This window comes from Aplidium turbinatum, chromosome 12 (assembly GCF_918807975.1).
Source record: "Aplidium turbinatum chromosome 12, kaAplTurb1.1, whole genome shotgun sequence".
NCBI classification, from domain to species: domain Eukaryota; kingdom Metazoa; phylum Chordata; class Ascidiacea; order Aplousobranchia; family Polyclinidae; genus Aplidium; species Aplidium turbinatum.
Genome location: NC_137483.1, coordinates 4,518,558 through 4,542,536, shown reverse-complemented (window position 1 = coordinate 4,542,536; position 23,979 = coordinate 4,518,558). Strand labels below are relative to the sequence as shown.

The 23,979-nt window shown below is 35.1% G+C and overlaps 1 protein-coding gene across 3 annotated transcripts in view; it reads right to left on the bottom strand.

Annotated features, from left to right (window-relative positions):
* The window catches only part of LOC145781369 (uncharacterized), a 116,760-nt gene that overhangs the window by 43,375 nt on the left and 49,406 nt on the right, over window positions 1-23,979 (bottom strand). The window contains exons 5-18 of one of the 3 annotated variants that reach the window (XM_082593155.1): window positions 23,208-23,337; window positions 15,336-15,458; window positions 15,039-15,109; window positions 14,472-14,700; window positions 13,871-13,918; window positions 11,668-11,724; window positions 10,588-10,695; window positions 9,211-9,318; window positions 8,524-8,640; window positions 7,347-7,445; window positions 6,810-6,917; window positions 6,317-6,363; window positions 5,964-6,003; window positions 614-5,671 (exon numbers count right to left, since the gene is read on the bottom strand). The exons of 1 other annotated variant lie outside the window; for it this stretch is intronic. In XM_082593155.1, the coding sequence (XP_082449281.1) occupies window positions 5,974-6,003; window positions 6,317-6,363; window positions 6,810-6,917; window positions 7,347-7,445; window positions 8,524-8,640; window positions 9,211-9,318; window positions 10,588-10,695; window positions 11,668-11,724; window positions 13,871-13,918; window positions 14,472-14,700; window positions 15,039-15,109; window positions 15,336-15,458; window positions 23,208-23,337 (1,275 nt within the window). In that variant the 3' untranslated portion in view covers window positions 614-5,671; window positions 5,964-5,973. Of the gene's footprint in view, window positions 1-613; window positions 5,672-5,963; window positions 6,004-6,316; window positions 6,364-6,809; window positions 6,918-7,346; window positions 7,446-8,523; window positions 8,641-9,210; window positions 9,319-10,587; window positions 10,696-11,667; window positions 11,725-13,870; window positions 13,919-14,471; window positions 14,701-15,038; window positions 15,110-15,335; window positions 15,459-23,207; window positions 23,338-23,979 lie in introns of those variants that run through there. One more of the 3 variants, XM_082593156.1, reaches the window with a different exon arrangement.

Sequence of the window (23,979 nt, the reverse complement as noted above, 5' to 3'; positions counted from 1 at the left end):
AAAAAAGCACAACTTGTTTGGCATTAGTTTTAAATAAAAGGTTTTTGCCCGATAATCTTTTTCAGTATTGAGTTTCTTGTCTACAATAAAAATTGGTTTAGTGGATAAATCTGTTTTCACTGTTATGGACTGCTGGTAATTAATGGCTAAATAAGCAATAGAAAGACGCTGATCATGTGATTAAGTGACACTATCAAAATACAAGGTGCCGTTACAAAAAAAAGGATAACTTTTGCTGCTATCGGCTACAGTCAACCAATCCACAAATCAGAATAACCCTGAACAGTTATCCGGGAAGTAGTGAGCTAACTGTAGTCAATCTACAAAAATACTTCAAAACCAAAAATCAGTATCAGATTCAAAATAATAGGTGAGTCAACTAGAGAAAAGTAACTTAGAATGTTGCTTTGCACATAGCTGGTTCACCAAACACTGTTCGTCCGACCTTGCATGAGAAGCTAGAGAGAATGTAGCCTGCGAGACGTTGCTTGGATGAATATGCTGGAATGATACGACATTTACTATAAAAATATAAGGTCAAAAATGGATTTGAGGAACTCTTGAAGTAGAAAAGCTCAATGGACAATACTTCACAACTTGCAAGAGCAAAGACTGATAACAAATACGCTTTTATTCCGCAATCAAGCGAGTGCAATTATTTGAAATAACTCAATACATGGTATGTTGATTTCCGCATTCAAACACACAACTGAAATAATTAGACTTTTACATGTCATTTAAAGTTTACGAAATGATGCAGTCTATACAGCAAATTATCAAAACATATAGAAATTTACTGTAAAATGAATGAATTTTTAAGCGAAATGTAAAGCTTAAAAATAATTAGACTATGAAAAGCCACAAGGAAAGAACACAATGTAAGAACATAGCCATTCGTCATAGCACATGACTAGGGAACTGTGTTCCGAAAGCAAGTGCAATTCGCTATTACCAAAGCGAATTCGCAGCATCAGGCTAAAACAAGTCGTTAATATCTACATTGTGACGTAAACAAATTGACCACATAAACGCAATCTACCAAACCTGATCTTGTCAGGATGGTTAGACATTGGAGATCGGCAAAAACAAAGTATCAAATCATAGGGCAGCCAGAGCAGTTACATGAGAAGTGACCGTTTTTGTTTGACTGAGTAAGAGAAGCAATCATACCAGCTTCTTTGTTTTTCATTCAAATCGGTGATTGTTATACTGTATCCATTCATATCTAACTTTCAGCTGATTTAGGGGAGCACTGAGTAACATTTACTCCCAAAAATTGCAAAGTTTTCAATCAATCAATCAATCAATCAATCGTTTATTTATCAAAAAACAAAACACAAAAGTGACATAAAACAATAATAGGCTACATACAATGTTTAGGTTTTGTTATTGATAGGGAGACAACGAAACGACCATACGGTCAACTAGTCAGTTGCCACCCTGGAAAGAATAATTTGAGTTATAAAACTAATCAACAATTTAACCAAATTGGTTACAATCAAAAAAGAAAACACAAACAAGACTAATACTTCGACTAGTAGCTTACAATTAATTGTCAGCTTCATAAAATTGTGTGCGAGATTTTCCAACAAATAGTAATCATGAAAATCAGTGGACACTGGACACCATGACAATAGACATTGTTGAATGTAAGAGCTTAGGCCAAATGAAGACCCACTTATCAAGTATCATAACTTTGCAAAGCTGATGCTTTGCTATGTTTTTTGAAATCATAAAAAGATAACTTTTTGAGATTGCTTGGAACCTCTGACCACACCACTGGTCCAAATACTTGTATGGATTTTTTGCCAAATTCTGTATTAGTGCGTTTAACAAAATAATTATTGTTTGCTTGATATCTAGTGTTATGGTTGTGGATGAGTGAAGAACTTGTGAACAATGCACAGTAGGCAGAAGGGTACAAGTTCATGCAGACTCTGAACATGTGTTTTTTTACTTCCAGTGTACATATGTCTTCCAGCTTTAAGATATTCATTTTAAAAAATAATGGACTGGTATGGGCTCTATAATCGCTTTTTGTGATTATTCTTATTATTCTTTTGTGACAAACTAACACACCTCTATCAAACGTTTGTGGAGACGCTTACGAAACTCGTCCATTTAAAACTTAACTCATTGAAACTACGTGAAATTTTTTTTCTATTTTCCATTCAGGAACAGATTGTAGTGCTCGCACAAGAATTGTGTTTAGATCCGCTAGTGCTGCCAGGTGTAGTCGCAAGGGTGGTGTGTAAAATCTATCCTTTTTCAGACGGTTGTGACGTCACTATATATGGATCAGTAACAATGATCTTAGTGTTTGTTAGAAACGATAATTGTCCTGATGAACACCCAAACTTTTCAGTATTCAATGATCTTATTAGCATTGATACAATGATTGTGACGTCACAAACGTCTGAAACACAAGAGTTGGAGCTCATAGCCCTACTTGTCTACGTCACTGCTGCCATTAACAACAAATCAAGTTTTACAAGAATTTGTGCACAGTAGATGCAACTAGAATTAAATTAAGCAGTTGCACTGGAAAATTATTATTGTTACACATTTGCAGCGGAATTATAATTTAGCCGACTCATAGCCAAATTACTAAACGCAACATTGAACATTCTTGCCAACATGCCTGTACACAAATGTTATACAATAAACGTAGTAAAAAGATGAAAGTATAAAGACAACGATTACAGATTTCATTTCAAGTGAAAGCAATAATGCATATGTCATGGAAATGTATCTACAAAAACAAAGTTGATTTTATAACAAAGTTAAAAACACTGTAGGCTAATAGATTGTTTACACATAGCATTGAAGTACACAGGTTAGTTATAATGCTTCGAAGTTTTTGAAATTGCAAAACAAATGAAGAATGAAAGTATGCTTGCGTGAAAAATGCTTCTGTTAGTTATTTTATCGCAAACGTTATTATAATTTACACCGGCATAAAAAATTATAATCACATAAAAAGTTTGCATAAGTATTGTCGCTAGATGGAACAATAGAGCGTGATAACCAACAAACTAGCAGCAAGCTTTCTTCAGCGAAATAGCTTTTTTCAATTTACAGAATGTCTCATCAGAAAGCTTGCTGAAGGAAATGCTCTGTTGACAAAATTTAAATAATTCGCGGTTTGCAAAACAATAAACTGAAGTGCTTCTTTTCATGGAGTATAATCAGTTCAACCTCTCAGCCGTTAAACCAATTATAATTTATATTGATTCAACGTCTGCAGACGTTTAGTTAATGTACAAAAGAACTGATCTTCTGGTTGGGAAGTTACTGGTATGACGAACGTGCGTGAAAAGCGATCATGCATTCATACATGAATCTATTTTTGGAAAAAAGTTGTGTTGGTCTTGGTAGACTTCGTTAAGGCTTGAAATTATGAGCTGTGCACGAAATCGTGTATTTTCGCTTTGCCTTTAACGCAAGCCAATGACGAATATCAACAAAAAAAATAGTGACAGCAACTGCAGCTGCTTCCCTAGCTGTCGTTTTAACGTTCAATGCAGTGGAACGAAGCACAAGTCAATGATTAACAGTGGCGTTAACGTGATTTGATTTACTGTAAGTGCATGAACAACAGTCAGTCGGAATCATAAAACAAGCTACAAAAATGGAAATTTTCATTCTCAATGACACCAAGAAACCGAATCAGAGGTTAAAAGACACCAGCGCCTACTTTAGCACTTAAAAAATCTGTTGCGAATCTGCAACTGACATGGCACGTTTGGTCAAACGACAAGCAAGTATTGATGGCCAATAAACACTGTCTTTCTACTTGTCCATTAACAGTAAACGAACATATTCAGGGTTAACCTACTCAGTAAACTTTTACGTCATGCCAAAGCCGTGTCATCAATACTGACGTAATTACAACATTCATATATAGTAACAATAATAAAGATTATTCATTTCCTGTGGTAGAAATCATGTGGTTACTTCATTTCACTGATGCCAATGACGAATTACTAAGATGGATTATATCATGTTATACATGAATCTATGTTAGCGAATTCAACCTCTGTTGTGACTGAGAGTAGTAAAAAAATTGAACAAAACATGAAAGTTCTATGAAATCAAACGGAAACATTAACCGAGTTTTATTATGTCAAATACTAGAAGGTCCTTTGGAAGTTAAATATACATTTGAAATGTGACAAAATCTCAAAGATTTCTAAAAGCAACATAACTTGGAATGGTAAGTTGTGAGTGTGATGAAGTGAACAAGCGTAATCCAGTTAGTACCTCAGCCAACAATGAAATGTAGGCTGACTTGTTGATTTCTATTCCTCTGCTGAATGACAATAGTAATAAGTAATTGGAATAAACAAATGGGCAAGAAGTCCTACGTTCAGTAGGCTGTAAAACAGCGGAAAAAATCGCGGAGTGGGATTTTGCATTGGCAGATTTCTGTGCTAGACATTCAAGCAGTAACCCAAGTGTTTTTAGCCGTGAGTAATAACCCAGACAGTAAAATCTACAATTTTTGCATTGATTCAACGTCTACAGACGTGAAATCAATGCAAAAATGACGGATTTTGTTGTCTGGGAAGCAACCTTCACAAAAATCCACCTACCAGAAGTAAATTTTTAAGTTTGATTACCAAATGGAATAATTCGGGTTCTCACGAATAGCAAACCAAAAACAAACAATGAAACGAAAGTAATTCAAATGGGAATCCCTACGCAACTGGGAAAAGAACATTGGAATACAAAAGCAAATATGCATAGAGTGATTCGCTTTGTTAGCTTACCCAAAATAAAACTACTTTCATTTCAACGCAAAGCGATGACAATAAAGGCAAGTTCAGCAAAGCTAGAAAATACAATCGGTCTGATACAAACATGTTATCCATTAACTGAAAAGCACTCGGTTGTGAAAAACCTCCAAGACACAAAGATCATTGCATAAGCAACCTTTTTATAGTTAGTTTACCGTTTCACAATGTGAACAACTGAACATGAACAAAGTAGACGAGTTATGTGACAAATAAAAACGAGATTAGAATCTTTTCCGCAGTCAAGATAAGAAATTGTTCCGACAAACATCAAGTGATTCACATATCACGGAACGCAATCACCGCAAATAATTCGAAAATCAATCTGCTGTAGAATGTTGAATCACAGCTTTCCGGTTGTGGCTGCCAGTTGCTAGAGTTGTTCGCCTATTTGTATAAAGGCAGCAGAAAATTTGAACAAATTCAAAACTAGCTTCAATCATTCCATTTCACTGAAAATTATAACTGAATGTATTATTTTATCACAATTGTCATATACAGCGCCCAGGGGCATAGTTTGCACTGTGGATGAGTGGGTGTGGCGCTGTGTAGTGTAAATGCTGTTTTTATTATTATTGTGGAGATTTAAAACAATTGATGGCGAACATACTGTAAAACCACAAGAATTTACAGAAATCTTGGCAGTTCATCTGCACATTCTCAATTTAAATTATGTCTATTGCAAATGGACATCTACTGTATTGTATCGAAAAGAAACTTAGAAATTACAAAGTTGACATAATGGCGAAAAACAGCAACATGAAATGCATTTACAACGTTTTAACCATAAACTGGAATAAATATGTGATACTGCCAGCAGTAGAAGATGGTTGATAACATCACATCAGTAATTGTGATGTCACAGCGATGCTTTCCTGTTGAGACAATGACAGGACATTAGGCGCTTTAGAAGAAGCGATCTAGATATAATAGTCTACTGTATGTAGATAAAACCGGTAAAGTAAAGCATTTTGCTGATAATCTGGAGTACAATATGATAGTATAACTTATGATTATATTTACACAAAAATACTACATTTATGTGATTTTTGACTTCGTTAACTCACCATGACACTTAACATACAGAATATGTGACAATAAAAAAAGCTCACAGTAGCTGTACAAAAAATAACACTTTCGCCTACTTAGAAGACGTGAGATTCATACCTTGCTGGTTCTAAGATGACGAATCTCCGATTTGGTCAACCTGAAACAATAAAATTTTTGGCTGAGACGATAACATAAGTGGTGATCTTTGACAACTCAAACGTATAAAATGTACAAATAGCTGATAATTTAATGTCAGTTGCATAAAGAAAAAGTAAGTTGCAAAAACACAACTTTAACTGTAAAAAAGAATGTTTTGAAATCAATGTGACCATAAAATAAAAATAAAAAGATTACTAAAGATGTGTTTAATGCTGATAGGTCTGTCCTAATTCTACAACCTTGCGTATGATAATAAAATACTGTGATGTCAGTATGCTATCATTGATTGATCATAAGGCGATGTAGCTCACCTTGCTGGAGCCTCCATGCACTACTACGCCATTGTGTGCATCTGGATCTGAAAAATTCGTTTCTTTGTCAAGGGTTTACATAAATAGTGCTTGACAAAAACCTATACATTCAAAAATATGAAAGATTTATTTGAACTACAAGGTTTGAAACACCTAGGTTGTTAACAAAGCAGAATTACCAACAGGAAAGGGTGAGAAAAGCTTTGGAGTTGGGAAATCATTTTATCCAGATACAGTATTGCCACATCCATTCACTGTCAATGTGATGAAATATAATCCGAAACAATAAGCATTGTTCCATTCTTTTACATCACATACGCACATCCTGTGAAATCTGAATGGTACGTAGGAGGACAGGCATTTCACAACATATCATGAAACGTTGCTAAATTCAACTGGTGTCAATGTGGCAACCAAGTAAATTTTACGATCATTATGCGTTGAATAAACGCTAAATATTTTAAGGCAGTAACATGAGCCAACTGAGCATTACTTCCTCCGCTTTCCGGGCTACGTTGTGTGGGAGCTGTTTTTTTTTTCTTTTTTGGCTTATTTACTTCCGCGTACGTCGGGTGCTGGTTTACTTCCTGGTTGCCATCAACTGCAGTAAGCACAAAATAATAAAACTGGTCTGTTCTGTTGATAAAATGCTATAACAGAAACCTTGCTATTCTGGCCATACTATTAAGCCACCTCAGATTAAATCAGGTCGAACAAATCGATAAAACACAATGAGATTTCATCCAACAGATTTGAACGTTTGTTGCGAAGAGGTACAATATTCATCATTTATTGTATTTTAAAATTTATGATATTGATTGTTTGCTTAAACACAGAAACATAAGCTTGACAACAAGGCAAGCTTGCTTTGGTAATTTACAAAGCTATAAACTGGAAACTAAACGAGAACGTCATAAACGTATTTTGAATTCAGCTTAGGACTTAAACTGCTGTCATGAATCATATTCCACCGTCACATAGAGCGGTGTCGCTAGTGGGTTGAGATGATAAGGGACTGTGCTTAAAATACCTTCCAGACCTTTATTCGCGTGTTTTACTTCAGAATAAGCTTCTTCAATGACATCTTTTGAACCAGATGTACCAGCAGCATTGTTGTTAGCTGTTTTTCCTGGGTAAAAAAATAATTGTCATGCTTAATCAGTGGAACTTTTAAATCACTTCGATTAAAAATTAGTAGAAGCCACGGTAGAAACAAAAATATGAACAAGTCGACTACCCAGAAAGAAAATAAGCCGATTTTAACATTGATTTAACGTTTGTAGACGTATAATCAGTGTAAAAACAACCGACTTGCTGTCTAGATAACAACTGTATAATAATTAACCAGTTTCGTCATTCTGTCACCAGCAGAATGGCTAAAGATGTTGCCAACTGACATGCAGGCTACACGTGCTGTCCACAAATTGTGTTGTAATTGCTTTTTTGAAGCAAAATATAGCCTTGCAAAAAGAAATGCATTGTTTACAACTAAGCCTGCCCTAAAGTAATTTGCCTTACAGCCTAGAACTTCAGTGAAATATGTTCCTGGTTCATCACGCAGAAGTTAGAGTGAAGAAAATTTAAGGGCACTGTGTATTTCTGTGCAACCTTTGAATATGTAGGTTGTGTGCCTATCTTGATATAAAGTCAGAGAGGTAACATGGTTTCTTGCTTTCTTTGCAACTTTAGCAATCATCAATAGATCTTTCCACCTATATCTAAAGTAGGTCTGGGATTTTGTGGATTGAAGATCTACGAATAACGCACCATGGCCGATACTTCATGGTCAAGAATAACGCACCATGGCCAATCTTCATAACAACTGTCCATACAAATCTTTAAAATATCAGCTAAAGCTATATGGGCTAATAAAGCTATAGCCTGAATATAAGTTGTTTATTTTTTCTTTTTTGTAACATTTTCTTTTTTTATTTTCCCTTTATATCTTAAATTTTGCTGAAGGTGTTGCGACCGTGCTAAATTTCTTTCAACCCAATAACTTATTTTGGTCACAGCACGTTTTAACGTTCGCGTTTTGTCGCTTCTACCTTTTTCTCGGCCTTTGCTATGTTGACGTGTATTGTTTTTGATATGATGGTCAGAAATAAAAAACAAATGAACTGAACTGAACTGAAGTCCCATCTTTAATGTAAACTTTAGTATGTATTTACATTTTTTTGGTTTTATAAAATAAAACCTGGACTTACCAGAAGTCTTGCTTCGTTTTTTCTTTTTGTCGACTTCAGCATAAGCGTTGTTCGCTGAGTTGGATTGGTCGGATGATACGTAAAGTGGATTTATCTTTTCTTCTTTCTCGGAAGATCCTGTAAAATGAGAGTACGACTAATTTGAAGTGGTTTGCAATAATGAAGCACAAATATTGAAAACCAAGTAGAAACGATATGTTCCAAACTAACTGTATCACTAGCCATGAGCTAAGCTTATCATTAGCAATGAGCCAGTGCAAAAAATAAATTTTAGGAACCAAAAACGAATGTGGTCGAATGCAGTAAGTTTCCTATGATTCACATTTGGCATGCCGGTATGGTATACAGTATACACTTGTGTGCACTCTGTTTTTCATTATTCAACCAAGAAACCAAGTCATACGTGTGCAACTTCCTTGCATTCAGTGACACATTGTGACGTAATAGGCTACGTTGAGACTTTGTGAAACGTTGTGGCGTGATTCAATGAATCGAATCTCTCAACTAACATTTCGTAAGTTTTGGCAGTTACTTTTGCACCAAAACAGCTAATCGAAACATAACTTTCGAAAAAGTAATCTTGCAACTTTTACACTTTCGTTTACAAAGAAAAGGTTATTTTTTTGTGAAACAAAAGACAAATGATTGACAAAATAATTATAAACGTTTTGTAGTGAACAAACAAACCCTTGTTTTTCTTCTCCTTTTTGTCAATCATTTCGTAAGCAGATTCTATGATCGGTGGTTCCGAAGATACATACAAAGGGTTCACCTTCTCCTCCTTTTCAGAAGTGCCTGGAATTATACAAAATTTAAGGGAGTTGAAAAATATTTAAAGATAGTGCTAGAATGATGATGATCACCCTACGTATCCGAGCATGGCCGACAAATCTGAATGAGGCAATGATATGTTGTTCGTGAATAGATAGTTGCAAAGATGACTGACAAGGCCTTTTTGTGAGATGGAACTTTTGCTGCAGGATGAACACGAAAAAGATAATTAGTTGGAGTTATTAATTGGGATTCAGCAACTGCATACGCTGTTTCTTTGCTGTTATATTTAAATATAGTGCTAGAAAACGGGAGAAAGCAAAAGACACACACAGTAGGCCTACATCGGTTGGTGTCCCCTCCGGTGATTATAATTTTTTAGGCAATTTCGGTTGATAAATATTAAGTATCGTTACGATACTGTAACCTTCAGCTAAACATAAATATTTGACATAAATTGGATGTGAAATATGCGTAGTCCCTTGTGTTTCAATGCTTCAGTCAGGTTTCTTGCAAGCGCTACCACATTGTTATACATTCAAACTAAGAAGCTTTAGGATGTGGGTTCAGCCTTTCTATACTGTAATTTATTTGGTTCGGTGCATTGGTTGTATAATGTATACACCCTGAGAATCTAGTTTAAATATTTATAGTGATTTAAACTACAAAATAATGAATGAAATAAAAAAGTATTGAGCAAGAAAGTAATCCACAAATACCATTTATGTTTCATTCAGACTGCTTTTGTAGCCTAAACCAACACTAGGTGGCATTAAGCTAGCAGCAACTAATAATGCTACATTGAAAGAGACTGGTGACTTGCCAACAGGAAGTAAGTGTTAACGCTCTGTGCAAAGCAGCTCTTGCTTACTATGTAATTCACTGTGCATCTGGTTAGTGAATATTCTGCATTTTTAAAAGCAAATGGATCAACACAAAACACGGTTTCGTTTTGCAGATATTTTGACATCACACAACCAAGTGATTACATTATAACGATGTCTACTTGAACAGATCGCATGAAGATGGTGCCAGCATATAAAACACTTCCTTTTTTAAACGAGGATACGTCAAAACAATGACACACTGTTATCGAGTGAGCAATGATTGAATACTACCAAGGTAAATAAACAAGTTAGAGAAAAAAATATGGAATAGATAGATTGTTTATTTACTTTCCAATATTATAAGTCAAATAAACTGGCAAGATTATGTGATATAGTGCTTTGACAAATCGAGTGATGGAAAAAAAAGTAATTTGAGCAACTTTCACAATAGCCTACATTTACAAACCTTTATTCTTCTTTTCTTTTTTCACCTCTGCATAGGCTGTTTCAACTCCAGCTGGTTGACCAGAGGATGCATAAAGTGGGTTAACTCTTTCTTCCTTTTCAGAAGTTCCTGCAAGTTACACAACATTGTTTTCATTTTATTTTTCATGTAAAATCAATAAAACGAACGCTCAAATACGCATTAAGCAGGGAGGGTTGATACTACAAACGATCTGTGAATGCTAACAACAAGAAAAAAACGTCAAACACATTGCCCACGGCACCACATATCGCGCGCCGAACGGTGTTGATGATTGATGCAAACTGGAATACTGGATCAGCAATGAATATAATGACTGCTTGATATATGCACCAACATCTAGTCCGAGTTACTCTCTCTGTCCAAAGGCGATATAAAAAAAAGATGAACAGGTGAAGTAAGAAATTTTCATACAAAGAATAAGAACAAGAGGTAACTGGTGCAAAAATTTCACCAATTAATATTGATCTATGCTAACAAAATCATTTGGGTAAGTTTATTAGGTATCTCAATGGGCGTTAATTCTTAGACCGATGTGTTTATCACTCTCCTTTAAAATATGATCTGAAACCTACATAGAAATGTAGGCTGCATAGACTTTGTCATTGACATATGCAGCGGATGGAAACATATCACTAGTTGACCAAGCATGTAAGCTAGACAATATTACTAAATGTTGCATTAGCAATATGTGGATCCCATATCTCCAGCTCAAAGCTTCATATTGTCTATAGTTCTCTTGCAATGAGCAACTTGTTAAAATGATATTAATCTATGATTTATCAAAACAAAACAAAATGTTTGGACTGGAGCAAAAAATTCTCAACCTTTTTGTTCTTTTCCACCTCGTCCACTTTTGAAAAATAAATCTACTCTCACCCATTGTTTTTGGAACAGAATGTGGTCGTTTGTCATGCGGTCTATATTTTTTGCAAAAGTAACCTTCTTGAAAGATGAAATTTACCCCGAAAAGTTAATGAACCCCGGATGGGAAGCTCTCAACTTCTGCAAGCATTGAAATTAAGCACCCAATAATATTTTTTTCGTGGAAACGCAATATACCTGTCCCGTTGTTCCTGCCTACGCCGGAGAAAGCTGAACTAGGGGACTCCACATTTCCTGTGAAAAGAAAACGGTGAAAATCCAAGTATTGGAAACGTGTAAGCTCTGATACATTATTTAAGATCACTGGTTCTGTTAAACTAGGCCTACATTACGACGCTGACACCACCTCGTTGGCCAGACTTTACAAAAATACGCGCAACTGCGTCTCAAACGTCTCCGTACGGGCGTCAGGCTTTTACGCTCAACCATGCACCAATACAGAAGAGCCTCTTTTACATCTTGTGGTTGTGGTGCTGAGGAACAGACCACAAACCACATCAACGTCAAAAACGTCATCAACGACAGTACCAATTTCAAGCCACATAATGGAGTGCAACGACTGCTCGTCTTGGATGAAGAAACCAAAGACTGGCTGCTCCCTAGCGCCCTAGCAGTCCTTGAATCTGGGGTGGTGAAAGGATAGACTTTCGTCCCGCAGAGGCTCACACAACAAACAACTTTAAAATCTTGCACAAATCTGAACGCCCTTTCAATATATTGCAAGTAGTTGTTTCAGTTATGCGTTGGCAACTAAACTGCAAATACAAAGCTTATTTTTAACTTGAACGTTTGCAAAGTTATGTTATTACATAATCTGGCAGTACCTCAGTAATCAGCAATAGCTTGTGTGGGAAGAAATAAAATATAATTGAAAAAAATTTTTTTATCTTGTTTGTTCAATGTATCAACAAAAATAAAATTCAACTTAAAGAACGACCGTACCTTTATGTTTACAAGCTGATGCCCATCGACATGCTTTCGAAGAGCGATAACACAACCCCAAAAAGTAAAGGTGTGGAGTCTGAAGTTGTTGTGTGTCCACACCTTTACTACTGTTTACTTTAAAGTTTACTTTAAAGTTTTCTTGCTTACTTTACTGTAAAGTGAAGTTGGGGATCAAGATAAGTCTTGGGCTCCCCACATTGTTTGCAAAACTTTGAAAGAACATTTACGTCAATGGACGAAACACAAGAAGTCTAATGGTGTGGCATGAGCTAAAATATCATCATAGCGACTGCTGTTTTTGTGCAGTAAACACAAAATGCATAAACAGGAAAAATAGGATTTTCTTGCAATATCCAAACCTAGCTTTAGCAATCAGGCCAGTGCTACACACTTGTACACAGTGAAGAACTTCCTGTTCATGTTTTTGAAGGGTTGCCACAGTTGGATTTACTTTGATGCATACTTTCTATAAAACATTGAGAACCATGGATCAATTTTGCATGGTAGACTTGTCATATCTTAATAGTGAATATGTGGATAAAATTTCAGTGCAAATTTTCTCTGGGGTGATGGGTAACCGGGATATTAAAAGGACCCCACTTTTAGCTTTTTTTCATTTTGACCCATGTTTCATATAAAATATCTCCCAATCTATTTAATATTTTGTACTAAAATTTTTTTAGTTCATAGAGAATCCTGTAAACAACACTTCCACCAAATTTCAGCCAAAATCAATCAGAAATGGGGTCTTGGTGAGCTTTCCAAATTTTGGAAAATTTTAACAAAGAGCTGGAAACGGCCAACTTTGGAAGTCTATGACCTTTTAGAGTGACAAAGTGAACAATGTTGTTTTTTCAATATTTGGCAGAAGTACTATGACCTGTAAAAAAATTGGCTTGTTACCTAATTTAGTTTAGCAGTAATAGGGCCTCAAACATGGCCAAAAATAAAAAAAATTGTGCCCCCTCAGCAGACCCCCCCAAACTAAATGGTTCATAACTCTCGTGTTTCTCAATATATTTCACTCAAATTTTGCAAGTGTTCATCATATAGAATAGTAAAAAGATGTGTAAAATTTAAAGAAAATCAAAAGGTTGAATCTCCTGGCTGTGTGAATCGACACGGAATGGCCCTCATGCACAAGTTCACTCATGCAGTGGAATCACTGTAACTTAAAAAGTTGACCTGATGGACAAAAACTGATTGCACTTTCGGATTCAGCGCCCCAAAGTTAGTCTAAATCAGTTCAAAAACCGCCGGCACCAAAAATTGTGTCGGCCAGTGTAATGTGTTTCTTTTATAAATAGTTGAATTTTTAACGTAAGCAACCTTCATTACATCAAGAAAGCTAGCATCTACAATTTTAGATAGTAAAGCGTAGAAACATCACATTGAGCTAGGCTAGACACTATAACTGTTTTTATCCACAAGCTACCTTGAGTGCTTGCTTCAAACGCTCCATTCCTGTGTGTCAAAGGTTGATCTGAAACGTCATGAAAGTTCTTGAATAGTGATATAAACCGTGGCCAAAATGTAATTAGATGAAAGATCAATGTTTGCTGATTTAGCTTTACAAAGACTGCATCATTCTCGTAATACCATTAACTAAATAGTGGTCTCGGATTAACGTGCTACAGCAGCAACACGTTTCCAAAGCATCCACAATCGTTTGATTTACTAACTTTGGTGTGCCAGACAAGTTTCAAAAAAAAGATACCTATCATCCACAAATATGTTTAATTTGATAAAGTACAACAGCACTTTCCATTATCTACACGAGTGTGACTAGTGTGTTTACTCTAGTCTAGAGTGTGTACTTACTAGATTAGTGTAACCAAGTGTGTTCAGGAGCAATATGATAAGTTACCACATATAATGCCAGTAGCTTACATGATAACCAGATGTATTACAAAAGTTATTTAAAAACTTAGTGAATAGAATCATTCGTACTTTTATTACTTCTTTATTTTATCTAAAACGATAAACGTTTAACGCTCACAATGAACAACGATTTGGTGAGAATAGCTAGTTCGTACCTTTACTTGTTCTGGACGAATTTCTTCGCTTGTAACAAAACAATACCAAAACAATCAGCAGTATTACCAACACAGCACCAACAACTCCCAATGCTATTGCAAGGGTGTTGCTGGTTGGACCAGTTGATGAATACTTTTCCACAATGACATCGAACATAATGGTGTGGTTGTAAGGCGCAATGGATGATTGTAAGTACAAGGTATAAGTTCCGTTGTCATCCATTGTTGCCTACAAAACATGGGCATGAAATACAAGAAGTTTAAATACATTCACATTGTTCGTTCATTCCAGCTCGGTTTTTATAAAATCAGTGAACAAGGTCTACTCGCAACAAAGTCATCTTACGACTTGACAGTGTACAACAAGACGTTACTGAAAAAAAACCTTCAAGTTTAAAAACTTGCAACTTGCATTTTTGTAGCATTTTATAATAAGTTTTCTCAAAACTTTTGTTTTAAATAGTCATAAAGTGTACGTCAAAGTCCACTAACAATTAGATAGTGCTGTTTTTGTTGTAGAATTGTTCTAGTGTTAAAACCATATTAAACGGGTTCATTTAGACTTACATTATCTTTCACAAACATGAATATTTGTGAAGTTCCATCATTTTCTAAACTTCCACCTTCTAATACCATTCCTGAAAACATTGACTTGTTAAACAATTTCAAGGTAACCAACTTGAAACATGGTTTCGTTTTAATGAAAGTGAGATAAAATTGTATAAAAAGTAATTTGTGTGCTGTATATCAAAAAATTACTGTAACTGTTCCCTATTGAAAACGAAATTAAAAGTACACTTTGTCATGACATCACAATGTTAGGAAAAAGTTATATTCGCCTGAATTTTATTGAATAAACATTACCAGAACTGTTCTTGATTAAAGCTAAAAGTTTAGCTGGAGGATTTGACATGAATGTAACATCACACGATTCTTTTTGACCAAAAACCCACGAGCAAGACGTAGGATTGTTTTGAAAAGGTGCATCTGTATCATACATAGTATCTAATTAGTTTTGAAATATATTAAATCTGAGAAAGAAATTTAATTTTTCAACTGAATGGAGATTAGAAATACAAAAACAAGTAAAAATTGAACAACGTGAATAGATGCCCCATAGCAAATTATGCACTTCTGATTGAAATATTTGTGTTAATTTTAAAATATTTACAGTTACCGTGTATTTACAAGGAGACTAAAACAACTTAATTAAAATACAGTGCAGTAACATCGTTATAGAAGATAAAACTATTTTGAAATTTGAATTAATTTTTTTAAGTTTATTTAATACATGACATGCAATGGAGATGCAATCCAAGCAGATAGTTAAGTGGTTTTATAGCTTAAATGATCGTAAAGCTGTTAAATTGGAAAACGGTTTTGATCACAATGAAAAACAAATTATGAATTAAATCTTCTTTACCAAGCCTTTATATTATTTCTTTACAAAATGGAAGTAAAATTTACCTCATTTGATCATTCAGAGCAAACCGATTGGTCATGAGAAATGAGAAGTTGTTGCGAAAGACAAAACACGCGGTATTCATTAAATCGATTTTAAACTATCATTTGCTGCGGTATCGAATGAGTTAAAGTTTTTGATATCATTAATCAGTAGAAGTTGATGATACCTAACCTTGTAAATCGTGATCACCTTGACTATGCATTTCAATGCCTAGGATACTTGTTCATACTCACTTTTTCAGTAAGTGCGGAACCAGTAAATAGTTTATTGGTTTACACTACACTGCAGTGGTTCCCAACCTTTTTTGTTGCGTTCCTCCCTTTGCCTATTTTGGAACTATTCATTCCTCCCCATATTACTAAAAACAAAAAAGGGAGTCCTAAATTTTAGAAACCCTAGAATTTTAACTAAAATGGTTTCTCTACAATTCCCCCAGATTGTAATAGACACCATTATGTTAGGGTTCTAAGACTCTTTCCTCATTCCGATCGGAAGTAAAAACGGGATCAGGGACCGCACAGCCGGCGGTCTATAAAAATTGCCGGATAAGCCAGTTTTTGGTTTGGCTTCTCAAAACCATCGTGTCGATCATCCTCATTTTGTGCGAGCGGAACCCAAGGTATGTGAAGGTTATTTAGTGGGGTGTTGGCCAGTGGCGTGTTGGCCAGTGGCGTAGCTAGAAATGTTTTTTTTGGGGGGGCCAAATATTTGATGGATCGAAGAGAACGACAAAGTGTTTGATTAAAGACATCGCTACCTCATGTGCAGTGGCGTATCCTGGTGGGTTGAACAAGGGAAGCAATAAAACTGGTGGGGGGTTAGAGCGTGCCAAAGGCACGCGTATTGTAGGGGGGTCCGGGGGCATGCTCCCCCGGAAAAATTTTGCAAAATTACACTAAAATAATGGATTATAGCGCTTTCTGGAAACACTTTTAGGGTAATATTTGTATGAAATTTATTAGCAAATAAACAGCTATTAACTTATTAAAGGTAGCTCTTGCACACGAACGGGCAATAACTGAAATTCCTCCCCTGAACTCATGAAATTCCTCCCTAGGGAGGAATTCCTCCCCGGTTGGGAACCACTGCACTACAGTAAGCTAATCATGATTTACGATTTGAGATGTAATATTGAAGCAAAGGTGGGTCTTTACATGATCCAAACATCAGGGGATGAGAATATAAAGTTTTCAGTACACTAAGCCGTAAGCATTAATGTGAGCAGGGTGACCTTTCTCTCAGTCGCCCTTCCCTGAGTAACTACGCTAATTTAATGTATTACACCCTGGGTAGAGGTATGAGGTGTTTTTTAATCGGCTTAATCCGGATGCTGAATCAGGATCTGTTTGGGTGCTGAAACTGAGTCATTGAAAAGCTTGCGCAAATTATCCGCCATGCCAATTTTAATGCTGTGATTTAAAAGTGCATACGTGCAAATCGTGGTGCCAATTAATTCATACACACACTGATTCTGTTGTTTTAACTCTTTCAGAGATACAAAACTGTCCACAAAAGTGCAATAAATGATCAGAAGATATTTGGTTTAGTTTTCACTTTCAAAACAAAAAGATCAGAAAAAGCAAGAAGGTTGATTATATTACTGAATTATATAAACAATAAAACAGAAAATATTAAAAACAACAAAAAAATCTAAGTATGCTCAATTGATTTAAAAGTGTTAGCCAATTTTTAATTTAAATGACCAACTAAAGAAAAAATATGTAGAAGAATGCAAGATTAAAAATTTTACAACACAGTAGTTGACAGAAGTTGTGTGGGTTGAAAATGAAGAAAATGATTGAAAGAGTTGGCTGAAAATAGACTAAGCGTCTACGAGAATTGTGGTTTTTCCGAGAATCTTATGATACGCAGCATGCCATGATCTGATTGCAAGAGCTATCTTGGATTGGTTTCAAGAAAAAACACGTCTACACACTTGGCTGGTCTACTCACAAATAACATCAATATAGACAGTGTTGGAAAACGTCCCAAATGTGTCATCAGTATTACACGTATAGTTTCCAGTGTCAAATGGACTCAACGAAAAAATGTTCAAACAAAAACTTGAAGTTGTCATGTTTGGATGAGTCCATGAGAAAGTGGTGTTCAGTTCATTGGCATAACTAACATTGCAAGTAAGTTTCAAGGCTTCACCTCGTCCAACGATCATAGCTTCATTTTCAATAACTTTTTCAGCATCATTCAAAGTTACATTTCCTGGTATGAGATAAAAACTTAGTTGTGCTCTTTGTCAATAAATATTAAACAAATATTTTATACCTCATCCACTTATCAATCGACAAACGTTGATTTTCTAATCATGGAGTAGCTAAAGTGATATTTTTGCTTGTCCACTTGATTTAAACAAAATGAAACTTAATCACAAAACATCCAACTAACTTGCAAAAGTAAATTGAATAAGGCAATTTGTATTAAGAGTTCTCCAACATGAGATGAAAAGCACATTCTTTTGTGAACATGATTGCTTTGGAAGATTATTAATTAAAAAAGAAAATTGATGTTTACATTTTACGTTTTGAACTAAACTCTACCAACTTGCCTGATGTGCCACTCAAACTAGCCGAAAATGTTTCGTTTGACCAACCCTGTGAGGCCCGTTTTGATAACCAAAAAGCATTTATCGACAAACTCACTATTTTCTGGAATAACTGTGATGTTTCTTTTCGCGCTTTTATGTGATCCAACGCTATTAACAGCCAAGCAAGACAAAGAACCACCAACACTGAGAGGTTGACTTATTGAACATTCGTTGTTAATGTTTGTGATGTTTTTACATCCATCAGAGCAAATGGTAAATGCACATTGAGGTGTAGGATTGCCTTGACTTGTGCAATGTGCAGAAAGATTTTGATCAGATCTTAACAAATATCCACCGCTGGTATCAATCACGTATTGCGACAAAGATACATTGCTGACGACATTTGAAGAAATATCTGGAAAAGTTGTCATGAAATTTTGAAACTAAACAAGGCAGACATATTACACTATGATTGGCAAATCTTTGTAACTTTGTTACCTTAAATGGATTTGCAAATTGTATACACACATTTTTCATAAAGTACTTTCGCTAAAGTTAGAACCGCAGTTTAATTTCTCTTCAACAATATTAATGTTAAATATTTTGTAACTCAAGAAAGACGTTCCGAACAGCCCAATTACTGAATAGTAATGTTACTGTGCTGAAAATTAAAAGACATAGTTTATGAGATGATGAATTAGCTGATTGAGAAAGATGAAACTAATACAAGTGCAAGTATAAGATGACCGTGACGTAGGCTACACAGTTAAAAAAGAATCTATATAGCAAAGCCAAATGAACACATGCTATTTTAATATAGAAAGTGAAATATCCAATTCTTGTTGCATAGCAAGGTTTATTTCGTAATGTTTTTCTTTGCAAAAGAATCGTGATGATAGAAAAGCGGATATTTTGAAAAGTATACTTTCCAATCAGCAACCAGCTAGTATCTACATTGAACCAACGTTTTCAGAGGCTGAATCAATGTAAAAATAACTGATAAGTTCATTGCAAAACTGCTTATGTACTGTCATGCATAACTACCATGACTCAGATTTCTGAATATGCTGGGCTACTAGTAGCATGGTAAAGAAAAATATTAAAGATTCCACAGGCAGCCATGTGTAACTTCTCGCAAATCAACTATTCACAATTCACATCACAAGAATAGAATTCCTGCAATCTCTTGGTTTTGTCCACGTGTTGCTAATTCAATAATTGTAAGCTTTCACATTTGTTACGTCTTTTTTTTTTGTAATAAACTTGTTGTTTAAAGGGCTTTAGAAAAGCACTTACTGTGGACTACTTTGCAAGCGCAAAATCAAATAGCTGGTTTCTGAATTATTTCGGTTTGAAAATTCTTTTGATAACTCAACTAAACCTTTGATCGAGATAAAGCAGTAGCTTATGCTCCCTATAAAGAAGCTATACTATACCCAAAGCTAAAGCTATACTATGAAGAAGAATTGGGCAGAGTGAAAAGTAGGCTACGCTGAGACATTGCCAGCCATTGAAGACGTTTTTGCGAAAAAACGACATTAGTTAATACCTAAAGGCCAACATTAAATCCAGCTCTAAAACCAAGATTTGAAGAACTGTATTGATTTTGTTAAGATTAAAGGCATACTAAAGGAAAATTTCAAACCGGAATTAAGCATTAAAATGAGTAAACTGAACATTCAAGAATACATTTCAAAAACAATTACCCAAAAAAATTTGTTTTCAATGGCGCTGGCAAGGCCCAAAGTCCAGTGTTTCATTTATTTTCATTTTTTTCAAAATGACCAAAACGTGCAAACACAGCTCAAGAATACGTCATAAAGTCCAGCAATAACAAAAGCCACGTTACCAATCTGATGTTTTGAGCAAACTGTCTGCTGTTTTGATGTTAAAATGTGCTGTTTTGATGTAAATACATACATAGCCTACAGTCAAATCGCCCGCAGTAACAATTATTGCGTGATCGGTTGATTGCTAGACTTTATGACGTAGACTTTATGACGTTCTTTACAGTCGCACGCTTCGTTGCTCAGGCCAATCTCGTTTTGAAAGCTCTGACAAAAGCACGCGCACAATGGTGGTCAGACCGCAATGGGGCAAAATTTTATTGAAAATCGTTTTATGGTAGCATGTTAAACACAAAGAACGTGGAAAATCGCCAAGTCAGGTTTTTCCTTTAATACCCCTTTAAAAGATTTTGTTCATTTCATGTGACTGTGAGGAAAAGCGGATTAAGTAAGGAGTGGTTGTGCAATGCGATTTTGATCATCGGTATCACTGTTGTTTCTTTGTAGTAAACTCCAATGATGTCAGCCTTATTAAAATTCAAAGTTTGGCGGGAGCCTACCATAAGATATAATTTCATCATTCATTTAACAATACTAAGGATCGAGATGATACGCAGATGACACTGTTATTCTCGTCGACACAGAAGAAAAACTGCAAGAAAGCATGGACAAAATCAATGAAATCAGTAAAAAATACGAATGAAACTCAATTTGAAGAAAACAAAGACAATGCTAATCGAAAAAAGCAATGGAAATACTAAAATAAAAATTATGCTGGAAGGAGAACAATTGGATCAGGTCACCACGTATACATACCTAGGGTCCCTTATTACACAAGATGGATGATGCACCAATGAGGTAAGAAGAAGAATCGGTTATGCAAATGCGTCATTTTGGAAATGCAAGGAATTTTTAAGAGGAGAAATATATTTACAATTAAAACTGATACTTCTATCTTGTTACATCAAACCAGTCATGTCATATGGAAGCGAAAGTTGGACAATACAGCAAAGAAATTCACAAAACAAATAATGCTTTTCAACTCTGGTGCTACAGAAGAATATTAAAAATATCATATAAAAAAACACATTACAAACGAAGCAATTAGGAAAAGAATTGGAGTGCAAGATAGATGGGAAAACGAGTTAGCAAAACAAAAGATGAAATTCGCTGGACAAATTTTGAGAGGATCGGCAGGACAGCTACATCAATTGGTTATTGAAGGAATGGTGGAAGGAAAGAAGTGCAGGGGAAGAAGGAGACGAACATGGGGAGATGACGTAATACAATGGACTGATTTGTCAAGCATTGGAGAAACAAAAAGAGTAGCGGAAGAACGTGACTTGTGAAAGAAAATGAGAGCCAACCTTCGGATCGGAGACGGCACGTGATGATGAAGGATCGAGACTGTGTGATTTTCAAAACGGTTATATACGATTAATTAGGTTTTTAGTTTCTACATCTCTGGCTGCTTTTGTTAAAGTCAAATTTGTTAAGGGTTTGTTATTGCTTTATTTTAAAAAAGATGTTTTTCCACAGCATTTCACAAGGGCTCATTTCTAAGCAGTTTCACGGTATCTCTCTCAATGAATCTTACTACAAATGTGAACTTTTACGGACGTTACAACAGCGCATCAAAGAACAAACACCAATTCACATTAGACAACGTTGCCAAGCTTAAGTCTGTGAGCTGTTTCTGCATTATTCTATCTTGTGTCGTTGGCCTTGACTTAGTTTCTCTTAGCAATTTATTGTAAAATCCAATGTGTCGTTTGTTGCACTTCCATAACATGCTTGAAGTATAGTTAGCATTTACATGTGTTAAGTAAGTTAGTTGTTCATTAGTGTTAGTAGATGGTTAGTTTTCCAAACAATAATGTGTTTTTCAATCATAAAAAAAATTAATATAACTTTCAAGCAAAAAATAATCTCAAATTGGTGCAATTTTGACATAAATCTGTTTTCAATGTTTGTTCGAGTAAAACTTTGCTTTTACACTGATTTAAAATTCGACAGCAGAAATGCATTGAAGTCTCTAACTACGATTATGTGATTTTTTATTACCGTAATAGTTTAGTAAAACGTTTGGTTAGATCAGCGCCTAAAAGGATCAGAAGCTGTTGATGTTATTACAGCACTAATGCACAGTTAGTTGGCCGTAGGCCTCATATGTAATTATTAAGTTTGTCAACAAAATTTCTGTTAAATTTTAACATTTGTTGAACCATTTCAGAATTTTTGATATTCAAACTTTTATCGATAGATTCTATTAATACACTTTTAACCAAGCTTGGTATGTTAAAGGTTAAAATCAAGTCATCAACTAAAATAAACTGCGTCGATGTATTCGAGTGGTACATGCTATTGTGAGAGGTTCAATGGATTGTCAGCAAAACGCGCACCTAAGCACCCGGCTCTTGCTTGAAAGAAAACGATATATTTGAAATGTTGTCAAAAAGATCGGCTTTCCTGCTCTCCCGACATACACACAATCCACATCGTTTTAATGAAGCTAGTGTTAGCGCGGCAGCATGCAGTAGGGCACAACCAATTAATTATAGCCTTAAACTTATTACAAGAGTATTAAGTGGGGCCTGAAATTATCTAGTTACCAAATCATTTTTTTACATTAATTCAACGTCTGCAGACGATTACAATACGTGTTATTCAGACATATTTTGCAGACGATCCAACGTCTTCAGACGTCTACATTGATTCAACGTCTGATTGTATAATCAATGTAAAAGATGACTTGCTAGCTGAGTTAATTCAGTGCTACTTATTAAATAATTTGCTTGATGAGTCCATGTAGTCCACATACACCAATGTAAAAACGGTTATTGTAACTACAAGACCAGTCAGCCGGTGGTACTTTGCTTTGGCAGATACAAAAATCCATAAAATTGCCACTGTTCATAACACTGCACCTCTGATTTGTAACTCACATTGAACATCGATAGAATAATCTGGCGACCTTCCACTTTTCGTAAATATTTTCGTATATGGAGTCACAGCTTGACATGAAACTTCCTTTTTATTGTACTCAACTCGTAAGGTAAATGTGAAAGAGCGTTCCTGAGAATGGAAAAATACACATAATTGCAAAAAGCGCGGAGTAGTTCAGGTATCAATGGGATAGTCAAGATGCAATTAGCGTTGCTGCGTTTAGGAAAATGTAAATGAGCGTTCCTGAGAACAGAAAACAACTTTGTTGCAAAAAAATGTTTCACTGAGCTCTTGTAAGTTGCATCATATTTATGTTATACTAATAATTTTAATTTTTCTCGAACCGTATTGAAATAGAAAGCGTTGATAAGACAGCAAGTAACTTTTATATATTATGCAACACAATCGTTTTAGTAGATATTGTATATACAAGATAAAGGTAACGAAAGTATATACAGTTATACACCATGCGTAGCATTATGTATCGATAAGATTCTACTGCATCATTATATTTTTACCGAATACAGTAAACGTTCTATGATATTTCACGAAAGTATGGTTAAAAAAGTCATCGTTACTCAAGCATGTTTTTGTGAAAAAAATTATTCATAAATGCTTTCATGCTTAGTATGAACATTTAGTAAAGTTGATTACAGTTGGCCGTTACGACAATGCTACATGCGCTAATAAATTTGTAGACAATTTAAGTAGGTAAAAAAAGACTCTTCTTTACATCAATAAAATAGTTGTATATATAAAAAACAATTTAAC